Raw genomic sequence first — 23,423 nt, 5'->3', positions numbered from 1 at the left:
AGTTCCTACTATGTGATAGGAATTGTACTTTACATGAAGTGATCCATATGATCCATATCATATCATATGATATGGATGTCATATATATATGATCCATCCATCATATCATATCATATCATATCATATCTCAATCCTTCCAGGCACAAGACACCTCTCTTCTTTCCCACTAAGGTCTAAGTTCTTTTCTCCTTGCCATTGTAATTTAGGGAATTTAACATAATGTTCTGTCACTTCAGTTAGGGAAACACAAGATCCTGGACTAGGCAGTGTGTAGGATATTGAGTTGAAAAAGCCATACCCCTTCTTCTCCTCTGCAAGTTTCATGATCTACAAAATAGGAATATTATTTCTAGAAGAATATAAATTTTTTATAAAAGTTATTTACAGTAACAGAGTACTTAGCCCATTGAATTTATTGTAACTTGTTTACTAGTGTTAGAAGATATTTGCAGTTATGTAATTCTTATTTTCTTGAGTTGACTAAATTTAAGGAGCAAATTTGCCTTTGACTGCTCTCCTGGGCTAACTAGGTTAACATATTTCAGAATTTTGGCCATTTATGTAGTATATATTCCGAAGATTAAACCCAAAGCCCATTAACAGGAAAAGTAATTCACCTATGTAACCCACATATTGATGTTGTGAGCTGAAGTGTGAATTGATCTTGGTTATTCCATATGGTCATTCCTACTTTTCCTAGAAAACTGGACCACTTCCAGAAGGAAGTCAGATCCTAGCTACAAACATGTTGCCAAGTAAGCAACATGTTTAAAAACTCTACTTCTCATTCTGACTTTTAAAATTACATAGTAAATCTAAATACATACATTTATACATATAGAAGTATGTGTGTACGTACGTATGTATAGATGTATACTACTAACATCTGCGTTATTAGAATGGAAAACATCAGCAAACTTGGGCCATAATGGTTAATTCAGAAACAATTACCAATTCAGGAGACTATCCATATTATAAATTTTCACTGACAAAAAGTACACATGGCCTATTAATGGTTTATTCCCTAAATGTTTACCTTTTTTGGTCCTCTTACTAATTTTTAGCAACTTTTATAAATATTGTGATTTTTTCATTTTCTGGTAGAATAAGCAGATTTTTATATTACCTGAGTCTATAGAATAGCATTTTAAAACTGCACACAGATTCTCAGCCATTCATAGACAAATTACATACATCAAATAGACACAATTTCTTTTTTTGTTTATGTGTTTTGTAGAATTTCACATTAAGAAATTAATGCACAGAAGTGGGCCTACTTATTTTATGCTACCAATAAGATTGATAATAAGCAAAAAGTATTCCCATAACTAATTGTTTTATAATAATTAGTTGTATAAATAATAGTAATAAAGTTGTATAAAAACACTCCAGCTGGGACTGGAGTGAGGGGAATTGATTAGAGTAGAATACAACAAAAGACTTCACCTGTTTCTGTGACATTATTTCTCTTTTCCCATAATGTGAAATATAATAAAATTAGCATGAGCTTTGGAATCATAAAGACCTAATTTGAATCTGATTGCTATCATGTCATTTCTATCATATAGACAGAATCTTGTGGAAGTTCAGTAAATTTCTCGTATTACCTCTGTAAGTAGACAGTAACAACAACTTTTTCTTAAGGTTATTATGAAGGTAAATATGTAAAATACTTAATACTGCCTGAAAGTCAGTGATCTTTCGGTAAACATTGACCTCCCTCCCACATGGATTTCTCCTTTCGTTTGTTAGTAAGGTTTTAAAAAATAATCTTATTTTTATAAAAAACAAGTTTTTTAGCTTTATTTTGCTTCTTTCTTTCCATTCTCAGTCTGTTTTTTACCTCATTTTGAAGTTTTGCGTATCAGACAACACATAGGCCATGGGATTTCCTTTCTGACTTACTCTTTAACGTTGACACTCTCTCACTAGGAGCCCTTGTAAATAAAAGAAGCATTGCTAGAGGATGACGAATCATAGGGAGAACAGACACTTCCCAAAGGGATGATTCTGCAAAGTTGACTGATTAAGTATTCTTCCTAGAATTCTCTTCCCACTTAAAAAAAAATGAAATGATAAAGTTGCATGATCAATTATCAAAACTTCTAGTAGAGCAATTTATGACTTCTGTTTTTTGTCTAGACATTTTATCTACAATTGGATCTAATGTACACTGTAATCCAGATCCAGTTGTAAAACCATTCTGAATTGTTATATCAGAAGATTTTAATGATACAAATACTATTTTCCCTTTTTTGGTCACCTCTAAAAAAGAATAAATATGAAGACATTGGACTAGAGTTGGCAGGAATGCCTTTATTATTTAATCTAAACAATTTTAAAAGGTATTATATGGTAAAGCATTGAAGTGAACTTCAAATAGCATCCCTCAGAACTGTTTTTTCTCTCCAGTTCTTAAGTTAATGTGGTGGTAATCTCTCTTTTTGTCTTAAAGTAAACATTACCTTTCAAGTAGTATAATTGCTGTCTTTTTGTTTTAAAAACCCTGTTCTTGGGCTTCCCTGGTGGCGCAGTGGTTGAGAGTCCGCCTGCCGATGCAGGGGACACGGGTTCGTGCCCCGGTCTGGGAGGATCCCACATGCCGCGGAGCGGCTGGGCCCCTGAGCCATGGCCGCTGAGTGGGCACGTCCGGAGCCTGTGCTCCGCAGCGGGAGAGGCCACAGCGGTGAGAGGCCCGCATACCACAAAAAAACCCCTGTTCTTCCTGGGGTCTTTGACAACAATAAATGTAGTCATCAGCTAGTGTAGTTATTCCCTTTTGTGTTTAAGTTATTTGAGAGTGAGGATTCTTTCTGGGTTTTTTAGTCTCTTCACCCAGTATCAATGACTGATGCTACCCTGTAGTACTTAAATCACTGGATGATAGAAAGCATCCTTCTCTTCCAAGAGGAAAGGATTTAAAAAACAAATTGTGTAATAAGTACCTAGTACCTATTTTACACTGTGATTAAATACTTAGGGTTGAATAGGACAAAATATATATTTAAAACATTGCTCTCAGTGTCAGGACACTTACAAATTTTGTAAGCATTTTATTTTTCAGGAAACATTCTTTAATAAATACTCTGCGAATGTTTATTAATGGCACTCAGACAAGGTAAAAATAATTATTTTAGGAGAATTTAGATTAAAAGAGGGAGAGTAATTATTGTGTAGTATTAGAACTATGACTGCCACTTAGATGGACTGGAGGAGAGAAGGATGGTCTCTAGTAACAACCCTTTCAGCTTCAGCAATAGTGCTACTTATTTTTTTAAATAGAGCCTCTAGGATCAAACGTTTTATGCACAGTAACATATCTAATTTGAAAGTGTAAATTAGGACTTCCCTGGTGGTCCAGTTGTTAAGATGCCTCACTTATGCAGGGACAAGGGTTTGATCCCTGGTCAGGGAACTAAGATCCCATGCTGTGCTGCATGGCCAAAATTTAAAAAAAAATTTTTTTAAAGTGTAAATTAGTAACTTTTTTGGAGGGGGTGGGATGAGGAAGTGTTTGGAAGTTGACCTGAGAAATGAAACTACTCTTTTGCTGGTAAAATGTAGATATTTTTTACTGCTTGAGTGTATTTGTCAGAACATATCGTCGTATACTCTTTAAGGGAATTTGGGTAAGGGCACAGTTTAAAAACACCTAGAGAGGGCCTCCCTGGTGGCGCAGTGGTTGAGAGTCCGCCTGCCGATGCAGGGGATACGGGTTCGTGCCCCGGTCTGGGAGGATCCCATATGCCGCGGAGCGGCTGGGCCCGTGAGCCATGGCCGCTGGGCCTGTGCATCCGGAGCCTGTGCTCCGCAACGGGAGAGGCCACAACAGTGAGAGGCCCGCATACCGCAAAAAAAAAAAAAAAAAAAAAAAAACACCTAGAGAGAACATTCTGGCTTATGGATTAGATTGCATTAGTAAACAGGAGAACAAATTGGTGAATATGAGTTAACAAAAATTTTGAATAAGAAATTTACCCACATGCATTTATTTGGATGTTAATAATTTAATTTTTTAAAGTTTGTTTTAAAACATTGCTTTTTGTAGCATATAAACCTATGTTGGGTGGGAAAAGTACAAATGGGAAATTGGAACTGTTTTAAACATGTAAATTAAATGATCGACCCTACAATTTTTGTTTTTTGGTTTTTTTGTTTTGTTTTTATTTTTGTTTTTTGGTAAAGTAATCTGGATTGCTTATTTTATATGCTGGGATGCTAGTTGTTTTTTCTATTAATACACTTAACTTGCATTCTAGCTTCGCCATTCAGAGACAGGCATCGTGTGTGGGTTGTGTGACAGTGTCTGTCAATAGTGAAGACAAATAGTGCCAGAGACATTTAACCCATCCAATCTCACCCAGGGTATAGGTCGGTCTCGTTTTCAGACTTCTTCTTAAGTCTTTTTTCTTTCTTTCTTTCTTTCTTCCTTCCTTCCTTTCTTTTTTTGTTTCTAAATAGTGGATTGATACTGATTGAAACTAAAACTTTTTTGTAAAGTTTTAAACTTTACATTAATATTATAAGAAGAAGAAGAAGAAAAGTAGAAAATGAAGGTTGGCATGTAAGGTGTTGACAAAGCAGGTTTGCAGCCACTTTGTGTGTTCTAGATTTTTCAATCCCTTGGCAACATGAATGTTGGCCTTATAATTTTTTTCTCTCAATATCTTTCTTCTTTGATCTGAAAATATATTCTTGTATCTGGTGACTTTTATCAGACAAATGTTTAGATTTGAAGTCATTGTTACCAGTAAGAAAAATGAAAATACTTAAAAAGAATTACTGAGGCTGAACAGTAAGGGTTTTAGACCAGAAATTGTTTCCAAATGACCTGTGTTGATTTTTATTATTATTTTCTGAACAGTCAGTAGTTTACTCCCTCTCCGTTCCACTATTGGTTCACTTAGCACACTTGCAAATTTTTACGGCTTTTTTAAGGTAACTCAACTGATTTTGCACTGATGTTGAGAAGTTATAAAATGTAAGTGCATATTTAAATGCTAGGGACCACATTTTTGTCTTGGAAGCTTAGTTAAATGTCATTTCTGTCATATTTTTTAAAATCAGTGAAAGGTATTTGTTTCTTTTGAGGACTTTAAAGAATGTTTCTAATTTCAAAGCTTTCTATTAAAAGTTTAGTTAGTTCCACATAAAGTATCATCTCTTTTTTATGGTATTTAAAGCACTAAAATGATAATGATAATTTAAATAATTTCTCATTTACAAATCTAGAACTAATCGTTCTTAATTTTAAAATACAGTTTAAGAAAGCAGTATATAAACTATACATGGGTTTCTCTATGTGGTACCATTTAAAACTCCATTTTCATCTTTCCAATCAAATTAATAATATAGTTGACCCTTGAATAACACGGGGTCGAGGGGGGTAGGGGTACTGTCCCTTAGCACAGTCAAAAATCCATGTATTACTTACTTTGCACTCAGCCCTCCTTATCCTTGGCTCTGCATCCACAGATTCAAGCAACCACAAGTTGCATAGTACTGTAGTATGTATTTATTAAAAAAAAATTGTGAATAAGTGGACCCACACAGTTCAAACCTGTGTTGTTCAAGGGTAAACTGTACTTGCAAATGCTGTAATATCCAGGAAGATATTATCTGCTATTCTTTTTATCCCAAGTGCTTTGAATATTCATAGTGAACCTTAATGATTACATCAATTATTGAAAGAAGCCAAATATACAGTTTAAGTTCACCATCATTACTGGCATTTGGCCTAGTAATTGGCTACTGCCAATTAATAAATCTAATAAATCTGAAATTTTTATATTTAGATATAGAACACTATAGATGTGATGCTTTTCTTCACTTATAAATTTAAAAATTATTCTTTTGAGATTATATATTTTTGTCAGTAAGTTATAAAAATGGTCTATCAGTTTTCTCTTTGGTGTTGCTGTGCTCTCTGTGGTCACAGAAAAAGCTATGGAAAAATAAAATTCTTTTTGGGGACTTCCCTGGCGGTCCAGTGGTTAAGACTTCGCCTTCCAGTGCAGGTGCGGGTTTGATCCCTGGTCCGGAAGCTAAGATCCCACATGCCTCGTGACCAAAAAAAACCCAAAACATAAAACAGAAGTGATATTGTAACAAATTCAATAAAGACTTAAAATATGGTCCACATCAAAAAAAAAGAAAGAAAGAAAGAAAAATCTTTAAAAAATAAAAAAAATAATAAAATTCTTTTAAGTTCAAAGATAAGTTTCTTCATAAAAGAAATAATCAATAAAAATTTATTCACACATTACTTAGGTGAGTAAATAATTTTAAGAGGAAGAAACTTTCAACTTTATGAAGGATTGGTAATGGATTTAAAAAATAAATTATAAGGTTATAAAATAGAATACATTATGACTATTCTGCTTGGTGAGAAAATAAAAGCAATTATTAAAACATTTTTATGCTGGAGTTTTTTATTTTACAAGCAGCAATTAAACATAGTCTCTACATTCCTAACAGATAAAGATGGACATTCAAAACCAAAAAGGGATGGGAGGGGTAGTTAGCATATTTTATTTATAAAGGAATATATAGAGGAGGCAGGATTACATTAGCATTTTAATTCTATGGAATGTCAGTTAAACTGTTTCTTGAAATTTAATAATATATAGATTAAAACATTTTTGTAAATATTTTAAGAACATTCTAATATTCCCAGGAATTCATTGTGCTTTTCTGGGAATGCTTAGAAATGACAAATTACTGTTTAGAAATCTAAAATGTTCTTGCTATTATTTTATACATTTACTTTTTAATAGATAATATTAAGAATTTGTTATTTTTAGTGAATTTATGGATTAATACACAAATAGGTAATTTGGCTTATGTATGTTTCAAAAAAGAAAGTTATTAGCACATTCTTTGTAGAAATAGTGAGTAGTTACCATTAAACTCTTTTAAGTTACTTCTGAACCTTCCCTGTATCAGTTAATGCTATTATAGTAAGGTATAAATCTTTTTTTTTTTTAACCTGATATGTGTCCATTATGAACACATTGGTACATTTATTTACCAGTTTAACTTTAATGTAACTCAGCATACATATCAAATATTGGCTTCTCATAAATCAATTTAATTAAAAAATTGAATTTTTACTACATACAAGTCATAGTATGTTAGGTGTCAGGAGGGTCTAAGATGAGAAAGATGTTGTCCATACTCTCTAGGGGCCCATAGTTCTTATCCCTTATTACTTCACCACCTCACCTGGCATTATTAATGCACTTAGGTGATCTCTTGCTAACCAGAATGTAACATGCTTATGTGAAGGATTTTACACCATTTTCATCATCATCAGAGGGATAATGATACTATTGTAAAGAGTTTTATAGCTTTAAAAAAATTTGTCTTATATTCATTATATTCTTAAAATGAGTAGAACCTTTGTAATTTAGGATCAAACTGAGGTAACCTTTAAAAAGTAATTTTTTTAAATTAAATGATACTACTGTCTTTTGACAGAGTTTATGTTTTCAGCTTTATAGTTTTGTGCTAATGAACTTTTTTATTTAGTAAGTATATCCAGGAAACTGCAGGTAAAATATTCATAATGTGTGTTAGGTGTCAAAGGAAAATGTATAGAATATTTTAACTTATGTAGGGTATGAGATCACAGTTTGGCATACCTGTCCCAAAACAGATATTGATGTACAATTATATCAATTGGGTTTTATAACCATGATTTTTAAATAAGATTTGCAAGATAAAATCACACATACTTCAAAGAGCAATGCTAGGTTATATCTTGCATATTAAATTCATAAATATATAACTTGCTTTTGAGTTCATGATTACATTTCACCTAACTTTCCGTCTGTCATGGACAGGGATCCCTGAGATGTTCATATTCTGCATTCTCATGTGCATGGTACTTAGATTCAAAAAGAGTGGGTGGGGGAAAGCTGCTTTATAGAAATACAAGTTCACAGAATTCATGCTGCATGCTTTGTGTGTTCCACTGCAAATACTGCATGCTGCATACTTGTATTTCTCTGAAAATGATGAACATAGGCTCATACACACAAAAACGTTTAGTTTCTTTTTTGCCAATAGTTGGAACAGATGGAGGAATGTTAGACATAATACCTTCTCTATTTTTTCTAAAATGAATTCTGTAATATTTTTCAAAAAGTAAAGAAAAACCTTGTTATTTAAACCCAAAGTGGCTACAAATCAGCTCCTAAACTGTCACTGACATTAGTATCTAGATTTTATAGTTTTTACAAATCTTTTAAAATATTTATTTACTAAGAAAACATTGCATTAATGCATGATACAAAATTGATAAATTTTTTTCTTTAAATTGGAATGCAGTTTAAAGTGACTGAATTTTCCAATTTCAGCTACTGCATTTGACAAGGATACAAACTGGAAAATGGAACTGGTATCATCTAAATGCTCTAAGTGCTTTAACTCATGGTAGTTGAGAAAAATCTTTCCATGTGGCATTATGTAGATTTCATTATTGATGGCTAATATTAATAACTGCTCTTCAGCCTTGACAGCAATGAAAAATTGTGGATGCATTTAGTTCTTTCAAATGATTTAAGTGTTTTGGTGCATGTTTTCAATTTAAAAATAGATCTTCGGCACTTGGCTTTTGATTATCAAAACATTGGCATTCTGACATTTCACTCTTTATATAATTGATGTGGATGTTGCAATTCCAATAACTGCACATCACAGTTTTAAGTTTATCACACCACTTTAAAACAGTAGCATACATGGCTATAGATAAAAATTAATTTTAGATTTAAACATATTTTTAGTTGTCTGTCACGTTACCTATTTTCATTTTTGTATGTGTTTATGATTGTAAACCTTTCCTTATCTTATACAAGATAAAATTGTATAGGACTGATAACTTCCAACTTTAACATTATTAGTGTGCCTCTTGATATGTTGTTAAGGGTTTAGTAGTAGTATTTTTCAATGAGTTGTTATGCCAGTTGCCACACATTTTGAAAAGATCTACTTTTGACTTTTTTTGTTAGGCATAATAGGTAAATGGTTTTATAAAAAACCTTTTTATAAGAACTAATTCTGGTTCTCTCCAGAGATTTTTTTCTGTTTAACTCTTTTTTGTTAGACTTCAGCTAGTAAAATTTACTGTTACTCATCTGAAGAAATTCCCTTAATAGTTAAAAACAAGGAGCCTTTTAAAGAGAGAGGAAATGGACAGTTGTAACCAATTGCCAATAAGAAAAATCCATCCAATAATACGTCCTGCTTCTGTTTTTTATTCTGCGATAAAGGATGGATTTATTTATTTTAGAGATCATGGTTTTGAACTGCCACTTCCAACTTCTGGAGACCCTCAATGGTTAACTTGCTTATCTTCTACAGCCCAGCATGTTCCAAATCAAACCTTTTTCACTTTTATTCTTGTAGATTTTAAAACAATCATAGTGACGGTACCAGTTCCATTTTGCCTCCAATTCAGTTGATTATATATTTTTTCTATTTATTTCTCATTTTATAATTGATATCTGGAATAATCAGCAGCTCTTTTCTCATTTATTTTCTCATATTTTTATTCCAGGATTTGCCTCTGAAGCAGGGAGTGTCTGCATTAAAAATGACCTGTAGTTCTCTGCTTCATAGGTTAGAAACTTATTTTAATATTTTGTGGCTAAGCACAGTCCCACTTTTCAAATTCTATAATGAATTATTTAATTGGCATTGAATGTGGACCACAAGCATATATTTCATATTGGGTTTTTTTTTTATTATTTTAAATGATTAAAATTCAGTGGAACTATCCAGCTGAGGCAATAAAAGCTTTGTTTTTGCTTTACAGCTTAAAACATTAAATTAGATTTTTAAAAATCTATCAATTATAACACAAGTAAAATAATGCTATTTGGGCATTTTTAAAAATTGCATTTTTTAGGCCTTGTATTGCTTGAAGCATTTATATTCTAAAACTTAACCAAATTCCAACTATTCATTTTGGGGAAAAACAATCAGTTCACAAATCACATTTTCAATGGGACTGCTAGCCAGCATAGGTGAAAACATGTATAGTGTATTTACTCTTAAATTGTACACTGCAGATGCTTCTTCAGCTCCCTCCTCTTCCTCCATGGGCGGTGCTTGCAGCTCCTTTACCACCTCTTCCAGCCCTACCATTTATTCTACCTCAGTCACCGACAGCAAGGCTATGCAAGTGGAGAGCTGCTCCTCAGCCTTGGGGGTAAGTAACCGAGGGGTAAGTGAAAAGCAGTTAACCAGTAACACAGTTCAGCAGCATCCATCAACACCGAAGAGGCACACAGTCTTGTACATCTCACCACCACCTGAGGACTTGCTGGATAACAGTCGGATGTCCTGCCAGGATGAGGGGTGTGGATTGGAATCTGAGCAGAGCTGCAGTATGTGGATGGAGGATTCCCCCTCCAACTTCAGTAACATGAGCACCAGTTCCTACAATGATAACACTGAGGTACCTCGTAAATCACGAAAACGAAATCCAAAGCAGAGGCCGGGGGTCAAACGACGAGATTGTGAAGAGTCTAATATGGATATATTTGATGCCGACAGTGCCAAAGCACCTCACTATGTGCTTTCTCAGCTTACCACGGACAACAAAGGCAACTCAAAAGCAGGAAATGGGTTGGTATTCACATTTTTTTAAAGTTCTCTCACCATTATGCAAAACAAAAAAATAAATCATTCCTCATTTTTCTTAATTGCTCAACTCAAGTTTGCATCTAAAGCAAAGATACTAGTTTTATCATTGAAATAACATGAAAATTTTAACTTAAAATTATCAGGTTTCACTAGAGAAGAAAATAAAATACCAGTAGATTTTACCAATGGTTATCTTAGTATGGGTATGATTTAGTAGAAAATGAAAATAATCTGTTTAGAAATAATTTTTAAATTTCAAATGGACTTATACTTTAAAAGAATTTTAAAATATTTTTATTCATAGAAATAACTAGTGATGCAATGACTCCAGCTAAAACAAACATTTACAGAGGGCTAGTTTGTATTCCCTTTCACGTTGTCTCCCCATATGATTCAGTCATTTTCCATTTTTGTGAAGATTTTAGCCTTTATTTCCTTTTTTTCTTTTATTTGATGAAAACAAGAAAAACTAAATTGATAGTTTGATTCTCAACTTAGATTCATGTATTTATTTTAAGCTTTTTCTATAATATATTATGCCAATTCAGGATTTTAAAAAAAATAAATGTATCGCTTTTTTTTTTTTCTGTGATTCTGGGTTATATATCTAAAGGGTGATAGAACCAGGATCATGGTGCCTGTTTGAGTTTTCATTCATCTCTGCCAGTTCACAACACTCACTAAATATATTTCAATAGCTATATTATAGAATATTCACTTCTGAAGTAGAGAATACTATGACTTATTTTTAACTTTCTAATTCCTTTAATACTTTTATTGTAACATTTAATTTCTAGATTTTTGATTAGATTTTCCTACAGTATATTCAATATAGTTTGATAGAATTTAACTCACTGGATCTTGAGAGATTACTTTTTTGGGTGGCAGGGTATGTATGGTCCTTTAGTTGACCCAGGATCTCCTACAATTTCAGGTTGTCACCGAATATGATGGAGATGCTTTTGATTGTTTCACTATTTGATTACATCATTGGTATATTTTAAGTTAAAAAATCTGGTTGAGAGTTATAGAGAATATTCTTAATGTGTATTAAACTTGTCCTTAAATATTTTCTCAGTATATTTTTAAAGTAGTATCTACCATTTAAGTAATGATTATTCTATACTACTTTCTTCTCTACTCTCATTTAAAACTCCTTTGGGGTGATAATAGTATATAAAAATGCACACTTAAATATTTTTCATTTTTAGAAAGTCCAGATTAGGAAATTATCTAAAAGAAAACAACATATACCCTTTCCTAAAGTGTTGCCATTAGCAGAGTCAACAATTCTAGGACATATCTGTAGAACTGTTACCTATAGAAAATGCTCTGAAACGCAGTAGCACAGATTTAAAAGGCTCATATGTGTCTATCATTAAATACAGGTATGTGTTTATTCGGGCTTCTGTGGAGAAAGTGTTTTTTTTTTAAGTTCCGTAAGAGACATTTTCATTTTTATACTGAAATAAATGTTAAAGTTCAGAATGAAGAACAAATAAAATTTTGACTTACAGTTAGTCAACACACATGATTTGCAGTTGCTGTTAAAGAGATATCTTGACCTACATCTTTTCTGCTTCTGCTTTTGTATGATAGATATATCTTAGAAATGATTTGAGGTTACCCAGGGAAAGTATAATAACATTTGTCAAGACAAAATCTCTCATGAAATAATTCATGGAACAGAAACTCATCAAGCAGCAGAAGAAATGTCCAGCTTCTTAGGTAATGGAAAAATATTTGACACTAGCATATGAAAATGACAGAAGAAGTTTAAACTTTGAATTTATAAGAACTTTATTAAGGAAAGGATAAAACCATATATAAATATAGAAAAATAGGCCTTTGAAAACAGTTGTTAAGGGGATCTCAAACTAAAGTTCTATGTTCTTCAATAAGAAAGATGTTAGAAACATGAAAGAAATTTTGCCATAAAATTTCTATTTATATAATGCTAAATTATAGAAAATGTACCCTCAAACATGTTGAGTACAGCAGTTTTTATTGATCTTCAAGATGGAAATAGCATTTTTGTATGAATAAAATGTTATATGAAAGAGTTTATTAAGAAAAAAAATCATTTTTTAAAAACTACTCAGTATTTAAACATTCCTAGCCATATTTTTCTTAAATTCTTCACCTAAATGTCCTGAGAATCAGTAGCCAATGTCTCTTTAGATATTCCTAGAAATTAAGATATGATGTCACCTGCATGTGAAACCTGATTTAGGCATTTTATACTGAAAATTATTTTTGTGACAGGCAACCAGAAGGATGTGCAGCACAAAGGAATTAGTGTCATTTTAAGTTCTGAATAGAATATTCCAAGACAATGGATTTTCTTTTTAGATAATCACTTAGAAGTAAAATCCCATACAATTAGCTGCTATTTTCTTGTTTTTTCCTTAAGCCATAATGCATTAAAAATTAGTAATTTGAATGACTGCTTTTCTAAGAATTAGTTGATATTTTTATTGTTTTACACAGCTAGGGATCTAAATATGTATGTATTCCATTTTTACATTTAAGCCTAGAGAATAAAGTTAGTTTTAAGGGCTTTTAAAAGTATCATTTCAGAAATTGTTTGATTACATGTGCTATTCTTCTTTAAGCCATAATGTGTATACTTTATCAACTTAAAGTTTTCATCCCAAGTGAAATATTTTGTCTTATTGAAATAGTAAAACTCAATATCATCTATTTACCCTCATAAATATTAGCTTGGCCAGCATAAATGAATACAAAAGCCACATCTTGCTAAATTAATTATATGCTAAATTTTCCTTATATTTCAGACTAAAGTGTTCCCTTTCCTATTATAAAATTAATAGATATTAATTACAAACATTTGAAAAATGCAGAAAAATAGAAAAAATAAATAACCTATAATCTAATAAATCAATACAACTATTAAATTTTGCTGTTTTTTCTTTTAGTCCCTTTCAGCACATATTTAGGGAATGTTTTTACATAGCTTAAGTAAGTGAATCTTTTTGCTTTGATTTTTTTTTTAATGAGTATAAAACAGTATCATTATAGAATTTTGTATACAAAGTACTGCACATTGTATTCAGTGCAAATATTTGAATTTCTACCCAGAATGATGAAAAAATAGGATTTATTGCCCTTTGTTCTGACTTTGACTTGATACTTTTGTTCATAGAATTTATTCTTCCAGGGCCTTTTAAATTACTTACACAGGTAATCTTTGACTTAATTATGTCAAACTTCATCAACAAGTTTGCCCTTCATCAACAAATACTTTTTTCAGCATCTTTTGTTTCAGGAATTGTGCAAGGTTTAGGGAATATGAAGATGATTGAGCAAAGTATTTCCCTTCAGAACCCTTCCTCTCACCCAGTCAGTCTTACTGCATACCTTACTGCATCCTAGCCATGAATTCACCCCAATCCCAAATTCCATTGAGAGCATAGCCTTTTCCCTCTTTATTATTGATGACTGAGTCAACAACTTGGTTAGAAATGAAGAGGTAAACATTAGAGCTAGATTTAAGGCTGCTTAGCCACCATTGCTCCTCTATGTTTGAAGTCATATTTCTCTTAGGACCTGTTTGCTTTTGGACAGGATTTTGTCCACAGTCATCTCTTGGCTCCTTTATTTTCAACGTGAGTGTAAACTTAGGACTGGGAAAGTGATACAGAAAGCATTATAGGCCCTGACTCTATTTTTAAATATACATAGGTAATTTTTAAACTAATAGTATTGTTTTCTATTTATTTTTATCACATATTTACAGTACTTCAGATTAAATGTGTTGACCTGAAGTCCTAACCACCATTTGAAATATTTTTCTTTGAACATACATTCTGCATAGCAAATGCATGATATACAAATAAACATTAGAAACCCAATTTAAAAAAATAAGTTAGATTGCCTATCTGTAAAGCTCAGATTATAAATTTTTTATATGCTGAGGGCTTTAATTATTTAATTAATCACAAATTAAAATACTGTGAAAAATTTAACTTCTGGGAAAGATTGTTTAGAGTAAAGCTAATTTCCAAATAAAAATTGAATCACTGATTTTTTTTTTTTTAGTATAATTTTCTCAGTTTGATGTACTGAGGAAAATATCCAAAAGAATATGTACATGTTCCTTCAGTTTCTTTAAGGCCTTTTGTGTTTTTTTGTTTGTTTGTGTCTTTGCGCTACCCCCACTTTTCTTTTGCTTTGTAAGTCCTATTAGAAAATAATAGTAATCTTGTAGCTTTATGTAACACTCACACATATATGTAATTTTTAAACTTTATTTTGAATGAAGTGCAATGTGAAAGGTTATAGTGACATTAGCTATTGTCTTTCCTGTTATTCTTGGTTTATTGCATTCAGTCTTCCTTCCTCCTGCCACACATATGCATTCTTTGTCATCCCTGTCCAACTTTATCACAAAATTTTATTTTCAATTTTTTTTAATTGAAGTATAGTTGATTTACAATGTTGTACCAATCTCTGCTATACAGCAGAGTGACTTAGTTTTATACATATATATATTCTTTTTAATTACAAAATTTTTAAAGATACTTTACTTATGGAATGTAGTGGCCCTTAGGCTGTCTTTTATTTTGTCAGTAAGATAATCAGTTGTTTTTAATGTTATTGCCTATTCTCTTTCTTCCTTTATCTTAGATGACTTTTGTAGAAAACTCTTTTTGATACTTTTTCCACTTTGTGCTTTGACTTCTCAGAACATTGGAAAACCAAAAAGGAACTGGAGTAAAGAAGAGCCCTATGTTGTGTGGACAGTATCCTGTTAAAAGTGAGGGAAAGGAACTGAAGATAGTTGTACAACCTGAGACCCAGCACAGAGCTCGGTACCTAACTGAGGGTAGTCGTGGCTCAGTAAAGGACAGAACACAGCAAGGCTTTCCTACAGTAAAGGTACTTATTTAGTTAGCAATATATGAAGAATTTTATCTACTTTTATTTATTATTTTGTTTTTAACCAAAAAAGAGCTGCCTAAAATAAAACTAATAGCTGTATATATTAGAAATTAAAGTAAAAGTCTGACTGAATTATAGGCCAAATATTGTTACTCTGATGTCCTTTGAATTTTAGTTTAAATGAAAGGAGAGATGAAAATGTGTTCTAACAAGTAAAATATATGGCAATCATGAATTATCTTCCCTTTATATTTGACATTGGTCAAACCTTATGTTTAAGAAGAAATTTTAAAATGAGTCCAAAGAAATATTGTAGAAATTATCTTGGACTTGGAAAATAAGGTTTTTGAGATGGCTAAAGCAATCAGGACTACTCAACTCAGAAAAGAATTGGTTGATAAGTAACTTAAGTCTTCAGTTTAAAAAACAGGATATCGGGCTTCTCTGGTGGCGCAGTGGTTGAGAGTCCGCCTGCCGATGCAGGGGACACGGGTTCATGCCCCGGTCCGGGAAGATCCCACATGCCGCGGAGCAGCTGGGCCCATGAGCCATGGCCGCTGAGCCTGTGCGTCTGGAGCCTTTGCTCAGCAACGGGAGAGGCCACAACAGTGAGAGGCCCGCGTACGGCAAAAAAACAAATAAATAAATTAAATTAAATTAAACAAATAAAAAAACAGGGTATCAGTTGAGTCTTTATCTTTTCAGAACTTAGACTAAAAGAAAAAAGAGGGGACACTTAAATTTTAGCACCTGGTATACCTCATTAAAAAGACTATTTCTCTTTGAAGACAAACCAAAAGAAGTGGAGTAGGGGGGCTTCCCTGGTGGCGCAGTGGTTGGGAGTCCGCCTGCCGATGCAGGGGACACGGGTTCGTGCCCCGGTCTGGGAAGATCCCACATGCCGCAGAGCGGCTGGGCCCGTGAGCCATGGCCGCTGAGCCTGTGCGTCTGGAGCCTGTGCTCCGCAACGGGAGAGGCCACAACAGTGAGAGGCAGGCGTACCGCAAAAAAAAAAAAAAAAAAAGTGGAGTAGGGGATGTTTATTTAACAAGTGTTCCTACCCCTTGCAAAATACTAAACAGGGAGGAATTTTGGCTAGTCACGTGGTAGATTCTTATAAATACAGTTTGTGTAAATGTGTTAGTTGAACAATATTTAATTGAACTGCCTTTCGTTTTATACTTGAAAGAAATAATGGTAGAAACTTGGGATCAAGAAGCTTACTCATGACCATTATACAGTTTGTTAATAGTCACATATACAGTATCATTCCTACCCCTCTACTACTCACCACACCAATCCTTCTTCAGTCCCCCAATCTTAGGACAAGTTACAGGCAAGTGAGAAATTTAAGTTATGCTTTGTATAAATATTTGTCTAACCAGACATTTTGATAGTTTGGTAAATATTTTTAACCTCATTGCTCTGGCTTTAAGTTATGTTTTGTCCAAATACTTGTCTGCAGAAGTAGTTAGATTAATTGCCTGTGATAAGGAGTGAATTGACTGATCTTAAAAGTTTATTTATTCACTCATTCAGCAAATACTGTACCCTTCTATGTGCCAGACACTGTTCTAAGGTACTGCTAACAATTTGGGTAGACTGCTTATTTGCTGCTTATTTGACTCATTATGATGATACCCATAGATACAGAGATATAGTTAGTTATTCTTGGATAGAAAAGATATATGAGTTTTTTTTAAGCACTTTGATGTGGATTGTACAAGTTATTTTGTGATTTTCTGCTTTCTGTATTAGCAGCTTCAATGTTTACAAACCTTATCAAGAACCAGCATTGGAAACATTTGTTCCCAAGTGTTCTTTTAAATATTTATTTATTCTTCAGCATACAAATTATAATTTAATTTATGAAGGCTTGCTAGAGATCTGTAATGACCCATAGGTCCTGTTTTGAACCAGCAGTTTTTCAGACCATAATGTTTGGGCCCAGGATTTTGTGATGTTGTATATATGTATCTAGTCTATGAAAATGAGCTCCATCCCCCTAGTATTTATATAGCTGCACTTCAAACACTTTCCTACTCAAACAGCTTTAACAGAGTAAACATTTAGTAGATTTACTCTCATTTGATGATGATGATAATGATGCCACTAGCACAGTTTAGTGAATTTTCCATTAGTGGTGGTGGTAAATCCTGAGTAACCCACGTGCTTTGGCAGTCTGTAAATTTATAAATACCTTAAAGGATTGTGTATTCATTCTCATCTGGTTGTACAAATTAATTACAAATGATAATTTATCATTAAACGTCTAAAATTTTAATTAAAATGTGATTATTGCAGAACTAAAACTTAGAGTTTTCTGCAAAAATTTAGCCAATTTTCCTTTATGAAAATATTTTACCTCTGTTTTTCTGGAAGACTTGTTATTTCTTTATTGTAATCCAGTTATAAATAGAATAATTTAGGACTTGGTCTTAAATGTTTGATTTTACAACTAGATTATTTGAAATGCTGATTAGTGTTTATGCTCCATGTTATCTCACTCCAGCTGGAAGGCCATAACGAGCCAGTAGTGTTGCAGGTGTTTGTGGGCAATGACTCTGGTCGAGTGAAACCACATGGATTTTATCAGGCCTGCAGGGTAACTGGGCGAAATACAACTCCCTGCAAAGAAGTGGACATTGAAGGCACTACTGTTATAGAAGTCGGCCTTGATCCAAGCAACAATATGACACTGGCGTGAGTACTTAGTAAAAAAAAATTTTGTTAATTCATTACACTTTTGCAGTAGGCAGGAAAATGTTGTAGTTTCTAATGTATAAAAGATGTTGAGTATTGTACTGAAATGTTTTAAACATAACAAATAAAAAGAATAGTTTATTGCAGAATGATAATGGGTGAAAATGAACTCTTTTGCCCTTTGCTAGAGAACTCCCATAGTGAAAGACAAGGATATAAAAGCCAGGTGGAATGCTGGCTTTCTGGAAAATAATACAGACTTATATGTTGGAATTAATAATATTAACATTAAAAAATAAAATTACAAACAATTTGATTTGCTTTCCTAAATTCTCTTTTGTTAGTGTTTGCAGTAGAAACTGACAGAGATCATTCATGGTGCCTTGACCCATCTTGGTATGAAAAAGCATATTGCTGGTTTAAATTTACCTTCTGTTTCTATTTTCCTATGTTAAAAATAAATTATGTCCTGGGACTACCTATTTTTCATCTTATGCATTTTCATTTCCTGAAATATATTAGAATGATTTAAATTAATTTTTTTCCTTAATCCTTTTATTAAGGACCTTTAATCCTAACAGTAACCATAACAGCAGAAAATATTGATATGGGATAGACCTGTTCTGTAATTATCCGTATTGGATAGCTAAAGGCTTTTCTCTACTTGGTTTTCAGGTGTTTTTTTGAAAACCATTTTGAATAAGTTAGTGAGAGGATAGTTTGAAAAGGGAAATTTTGAAACATATTTAGTGAAGGTTTATTTATTTTTTAACTTTTGAAATTGTAAAAATAAATGTATATGGTGGAAGATAGGGAGTTACTGATTATAAAAATAGTACTTATTCCTTATAAGTTGAAAATACAGATTAATGAAAATCTCAATAAAATTTAGTAGTAATAAAAAGCTAAAAGCATACCCCTCAAACACCAACTTCCAACTTAATAGAACTAAGTACTGTTTTGACATTTATTTTTCCATCCTTTTTTCTGATAAAATTGGGATGATACTCTACTCACTGCTTTGTAACCTGCTCTTCACTTATCATGAGCATTTTCCCATAACATTAAATATTATTTATAGCATATGTCTTAATGGCGGTGCAGTGTTACATTTTGGGGGGAGACAGTTACTAATTTTTTTCAAGTAAAATCTGTTTCTCTATTTTAATATCTGAATTAGGTGCAAAAAGAAAAGATAAAGTTAATTTTTTAAAGCAAAAGTAACTCTTGTAAACCATTACTTATGTTCAGATTTTGAAATAGTGATTTTACTTCTGTACTATTTTTTCCATTATTATTATAAATGAAAAGTTGACAAGATGAGAAGTTATGAATATTCAGAACTTACTCTTCTCTGTTTTTTAAATTTGGAACCATATAATTATATTACATACTCAGAAATTAACAAGGAAGCAAATTATTTTTAAAAAGAAAACTTGTTTGATTAAGAATATTGTACTACTTATACAACAGAAAATATCAGTTAATGTATTTTTTCTGTATTAGGGTGGACTGCGTAGGGATATTGAAATTGAGGAATGCTGATGTGGAAGCCAGAATAGGAATTGCTGGTTCCAAGAAAAAAAGCACTCGTGCCAGATTGGTTTTTCGAGTTAATATCACAAGGAAAGATGGCTCCACTTTGACACTGCAAACACCCTCTTCTCCGATTTTATGTAGTAAGTAAGAAAATATGGAGATATTAAATATATGGAGTTTTTTTTTTCATTTTCTATAAAGCTTTTGATATCTCTAAATATCAGTTGTTTTTCATACTCCAGCTTGTGATCATGAAAAATGTGAAACATTTTCAAAGTTATAGTTAAATTTTCTAGGCTAAATTAAATGTGGGTAATTTCTAATAAAATTCAAAAGGAATGTAGCATTTTGTAGTTTCCTCTTATCATCCTATAGTGATTTAAAAATTAATTTGAACAGTTTGCCTGAAGTAAATTGCAAAGGCATAGGATTTTCACAGCATCTTCATAGTGTGATAAATCGCTGTGATTCTGAGTGTTTTGTATTAGAATGTAAGAAACAATAAAGTAAGCAGAACTTTGTAAATATATAGCAGTTGGAGTTCTGATTACAAATTAAAGTATTATAGTGGGAAATGAAATTCTTACTTTGCTAACCTTGGCATAGAAAGTAAATGACATGTGTGTGTAATTTTTTTTTTGGCTGTGTTGGGTCTTTGTTGCTTTGCATGGGCTCTTCTCTGGTTGAGCAGAGTGGGGGCCACTCTGTTGCGGTACACGGGCTTCTCATTGCGGTGGCTTCTCTTGTTGTGGAGCACGGGCTCTAGGTGCACGGGCTTCAGTAGTTGTGGCATGTGGCCTCAGTAGTTGTGGCTCGCGGGCTCTAGAGTGCAGGCTCAGTAGTTGTGGCACACGGGCTCAGTAGTTGTGGCTCGCGGGCTTAGTTGCTCCACGGCATGTGGGATCTTTCCAGACCAGGGATCGAATCCGTGTCCCCTGCATTGGCAGGGGGATTCTCAACCACTGCGCCACCGGGGAAGTCCGTGTGTGTGTATTTAAATTCAGTCATGTTATATGTGCTTCAAGATACAGTCTGGTTTCCCTGTAATGAGTATTATTACGAGTAATAAATAGGAAAACATTTTCCTTTGTACATCCCTTAAGAAGATTTTCATTAACTATTATTTTCTTTGGCCTTGCTTCTGAATTCAAAAGAGCAGAAGAGACTGAGTTCCATTCACTTGAATTTCCTATTGGGTCGTTATGGGTATTATGACCTTGGTACCCCCAGGATACTTACAAAGCCTTTGTTATTTAATTGTAGCTTAGTTTTGTCAAATTATTCACCCTTGGTAAATCTTATTTTTCCCTTCCTTTCTAATTAATCTCAGAAGTGACTATACCCCTACGTTAGCTTGGCAAACACCCTAATTTAAAAAAGAAAGTAGTAAATATCTTTCTGATCTCAAGAGAGCTCATTTGGGGCTTCCCTGGTGGCACAGTGGTTAAGAATCCGAGCCCTGGTCTAGGAAGATCCCACATGCCACAGAGCAACTAAGCCTGTGTGCCACAACTACTGAGCCTGTGCTCTAGAGCCCGTGAGCCACAACTACTGAGCCCACTTGCCACAACTACTGAGGCCACGCGCCTAGAGCCCGTGCTGCGCAACAGGAGAAGCCACTGCAATGAGAAGCCCGCACACCACAACAAAGAGTAGCCCCTGTTCACCACAACTAGAGAAAGCCTGTGCGCGGCAACAAAGACCCAATGCAGCCAAAATTTTTTTTTTTTTTTTGCGGTACGCGGGCCTCTCACTGTTGTGGCCTCTCCCGTTGCGGAGCACAGGCTCTGGATGCGCAGGCTCAGCGGCCATGGCTCACGGGCCCAGCCGCTCCGCGGCATGTGGGATCTTCCCAGACCGGGGCACGAACCCATGTCCCCTGCATCGGCAGGCGGATTCTCAACCACTGCGCCACCAGGGAAGCCCCCCAGCCAAAAATTTTTTTAAAAATAAAATAAAAATAAGGAGAGCTCATTTGGATTTCTCTATTTTTCATTATTATGAAAAATTTGTTTTGATACTAGTATTTCCTTGGGCTATTTCTGGATAATGTTCAGTTATAAATATGCTGCTTTTAAAGTTTCTAGATTCCATGTCCATTCTATTGTGTTCAGATAGGGACAGAATAAATAATCTGTAGATGGTGTATTGAGTTATAAAGCTTTTCTAATTTAGGTGCTAATTTACTATAAATCACAATATGTCTCAACTTGAATATTACTAGGATGGAGTTTCAATTTTAGTGGGGCATGTGCAGTTCTTCTTTTACGTGATCTAATACTTAGAGCATGACCATAGCCACTCTATGTTCCATTATGGGTTTATGGTTTGTGTTTATTTCCGTGAATATAACCTTTTTGGCAGGTTAGAGCAGTTGGGGTAGAATGAGAGGTGAAAAGGAAATAGGTTAGTAACAAGGGTTAGAATTGGAATGGGAGGTAGAAGGAAACAGGAAGATGAGAGGGAGGTAGAAAAGGAAGAGGGGCCAAAAGGTTCTAGAGGTGGAAGGGAGGAGAGGAAACAGATACTTGATCTTCCATATAGAGACACTCAGTGGAAAGAAGGCCTAATGCCAGAATTCATGTTGTGCCTTGTGACCTTAGAAAAACAGTCCTGCTTCTACTTGTTGGTTTAACAGTGGCCATTGGATCCATTGTCTTTTTGTTTGTCTGTTGTTAAGGGGATAGAAGAATCATCCCCTTTTACATTCTTCACACCTTTAGATGTCTCCAGACAATACATATATACTAGATCAAATTAAGAATATCAATTTTCATACTTTTTTTAGTATCCACCCTTCTATAATATTTTTTTAATACGGCAAAATTAATCATAGCTTTTTTCAATATAATGTATTTTAGATTTTGTCTTACTAACGTTTATTGTATTAAATCTTACTGAATTTAATGAGTTCCTACTTTCCTTATTTCCAGCTCTTCCACAACTTTAGAGAAGGGGTAACATCGTTGAGTAAACTTTTCTTCTCTTCACAGACATTAAAAAGCCTTACTAATTCTTTTGACAGGTTGAAATATTTGCTTTGTTATTTTTCAGTATTCAGATGTTCAGTATTCAGATGTTCATTAATTTTTTTCAGCTTTTTTTTTTTTTTTTTTTTTTTTTTTGGCTGTGTTGGGTCTTTGTTGCTGCACGAAGGCTTTCTCTAGTTGTGGCGAGCAGGGGCTGCTCTAGGCATGTGGGCTTCAGTAGGTATGGCATGAGGGCTCAGTAGTTGTGGCTCTCAGGCTCTAGAGCTCAGGCTCAGTAGTTGTGATGAACAGGCTTAGTTGCTCCACGGCATGTGGGATCTTCCCGGACCAGGGCTCAAACCCGTGTCCCCTGCGTTGGCAGGCAGATTCTTAACTACTGTGCCACCAGGGAAGTCCCTCAGCTTTATTTTTGAGGCTGCTATTAGAACAGCATCTAAAAGCACATTGTTTTTTATAATACTAGAAAGGTGCCTGCTTTTTTTGTTACAGTTTTTTAAAGCAATGTGATCACTTTCAAGAGTCAGCTTACTAATTACTTAAAGATAAAAATAAAACAGTTAATGCGTAAATACTCCTGACTTCAGTTCTGTTTAGTATGGAGTATGTCCTGTTAGGTAACCATTAAACTTTTTAATA

The 23,423-nt window shown here is 33.6% G+C and overlaps 1 protein-coding gene across 13 annotated transcripts in view; it reads left to right on the top strand.

Annotated features, from left to right (window-relative positions):
• The window catches only part of NFAT5 (nuclear factor of activated T cells 5), a 207,033-nt gene that overhangs the window by 150,792 nt on the left and 32,818 nt on the right, over window positions 1–23,423 (top strand). For 10 of the 13 annotated variants that reach the window (XM_082606980.1, XM_082606977.1, XM_082606979.1 and 7 more), the window contains 4 exons: window positions 10,074–10,632; window positions 15,360–15,552; window positions 18,068–18,258; window positions 19,765–19,937. In XM_082606980.1, the coding sequence (XP_082463106.1) occupies window positions 10,074–10,632; window positions 15,360–15,552; window positions 18,068–18,258; window positions 19,765–19,937 (1,116 nt within the window). Of the gene's footprint in view, window positions 1–9,559; window positions 9,622–10,073; window positions 10,633–12,239; window positions 12,379–15,359; window positions 15,553–18,067; window positions 18,259–19,764; window positions 19,938–23,423 lie in introns of those variants that run through there. The other 3 variants (XM_082606971.1, XM_082606972.1, XM_082606973.1) reach the window with 3 other exon arrangements.

Source organism: Mesoplodon mirus, assembly GCF_964341445.2.
Source record: "Mesoplodon mirus genome assembly, chromosome: 19".
Lineage (NCBI taxonomy): Eukaryota > Metazoa > Chordata > Mammalia > Artiodactyla > Ziphiidae > Mesoplodon > Mesoplodon mirus.
The sequence above is the reverse complement of the archived record's forward strand: the minus strand, read 5'-3'. Positions and strand labels throughout refer to the sequence as shown.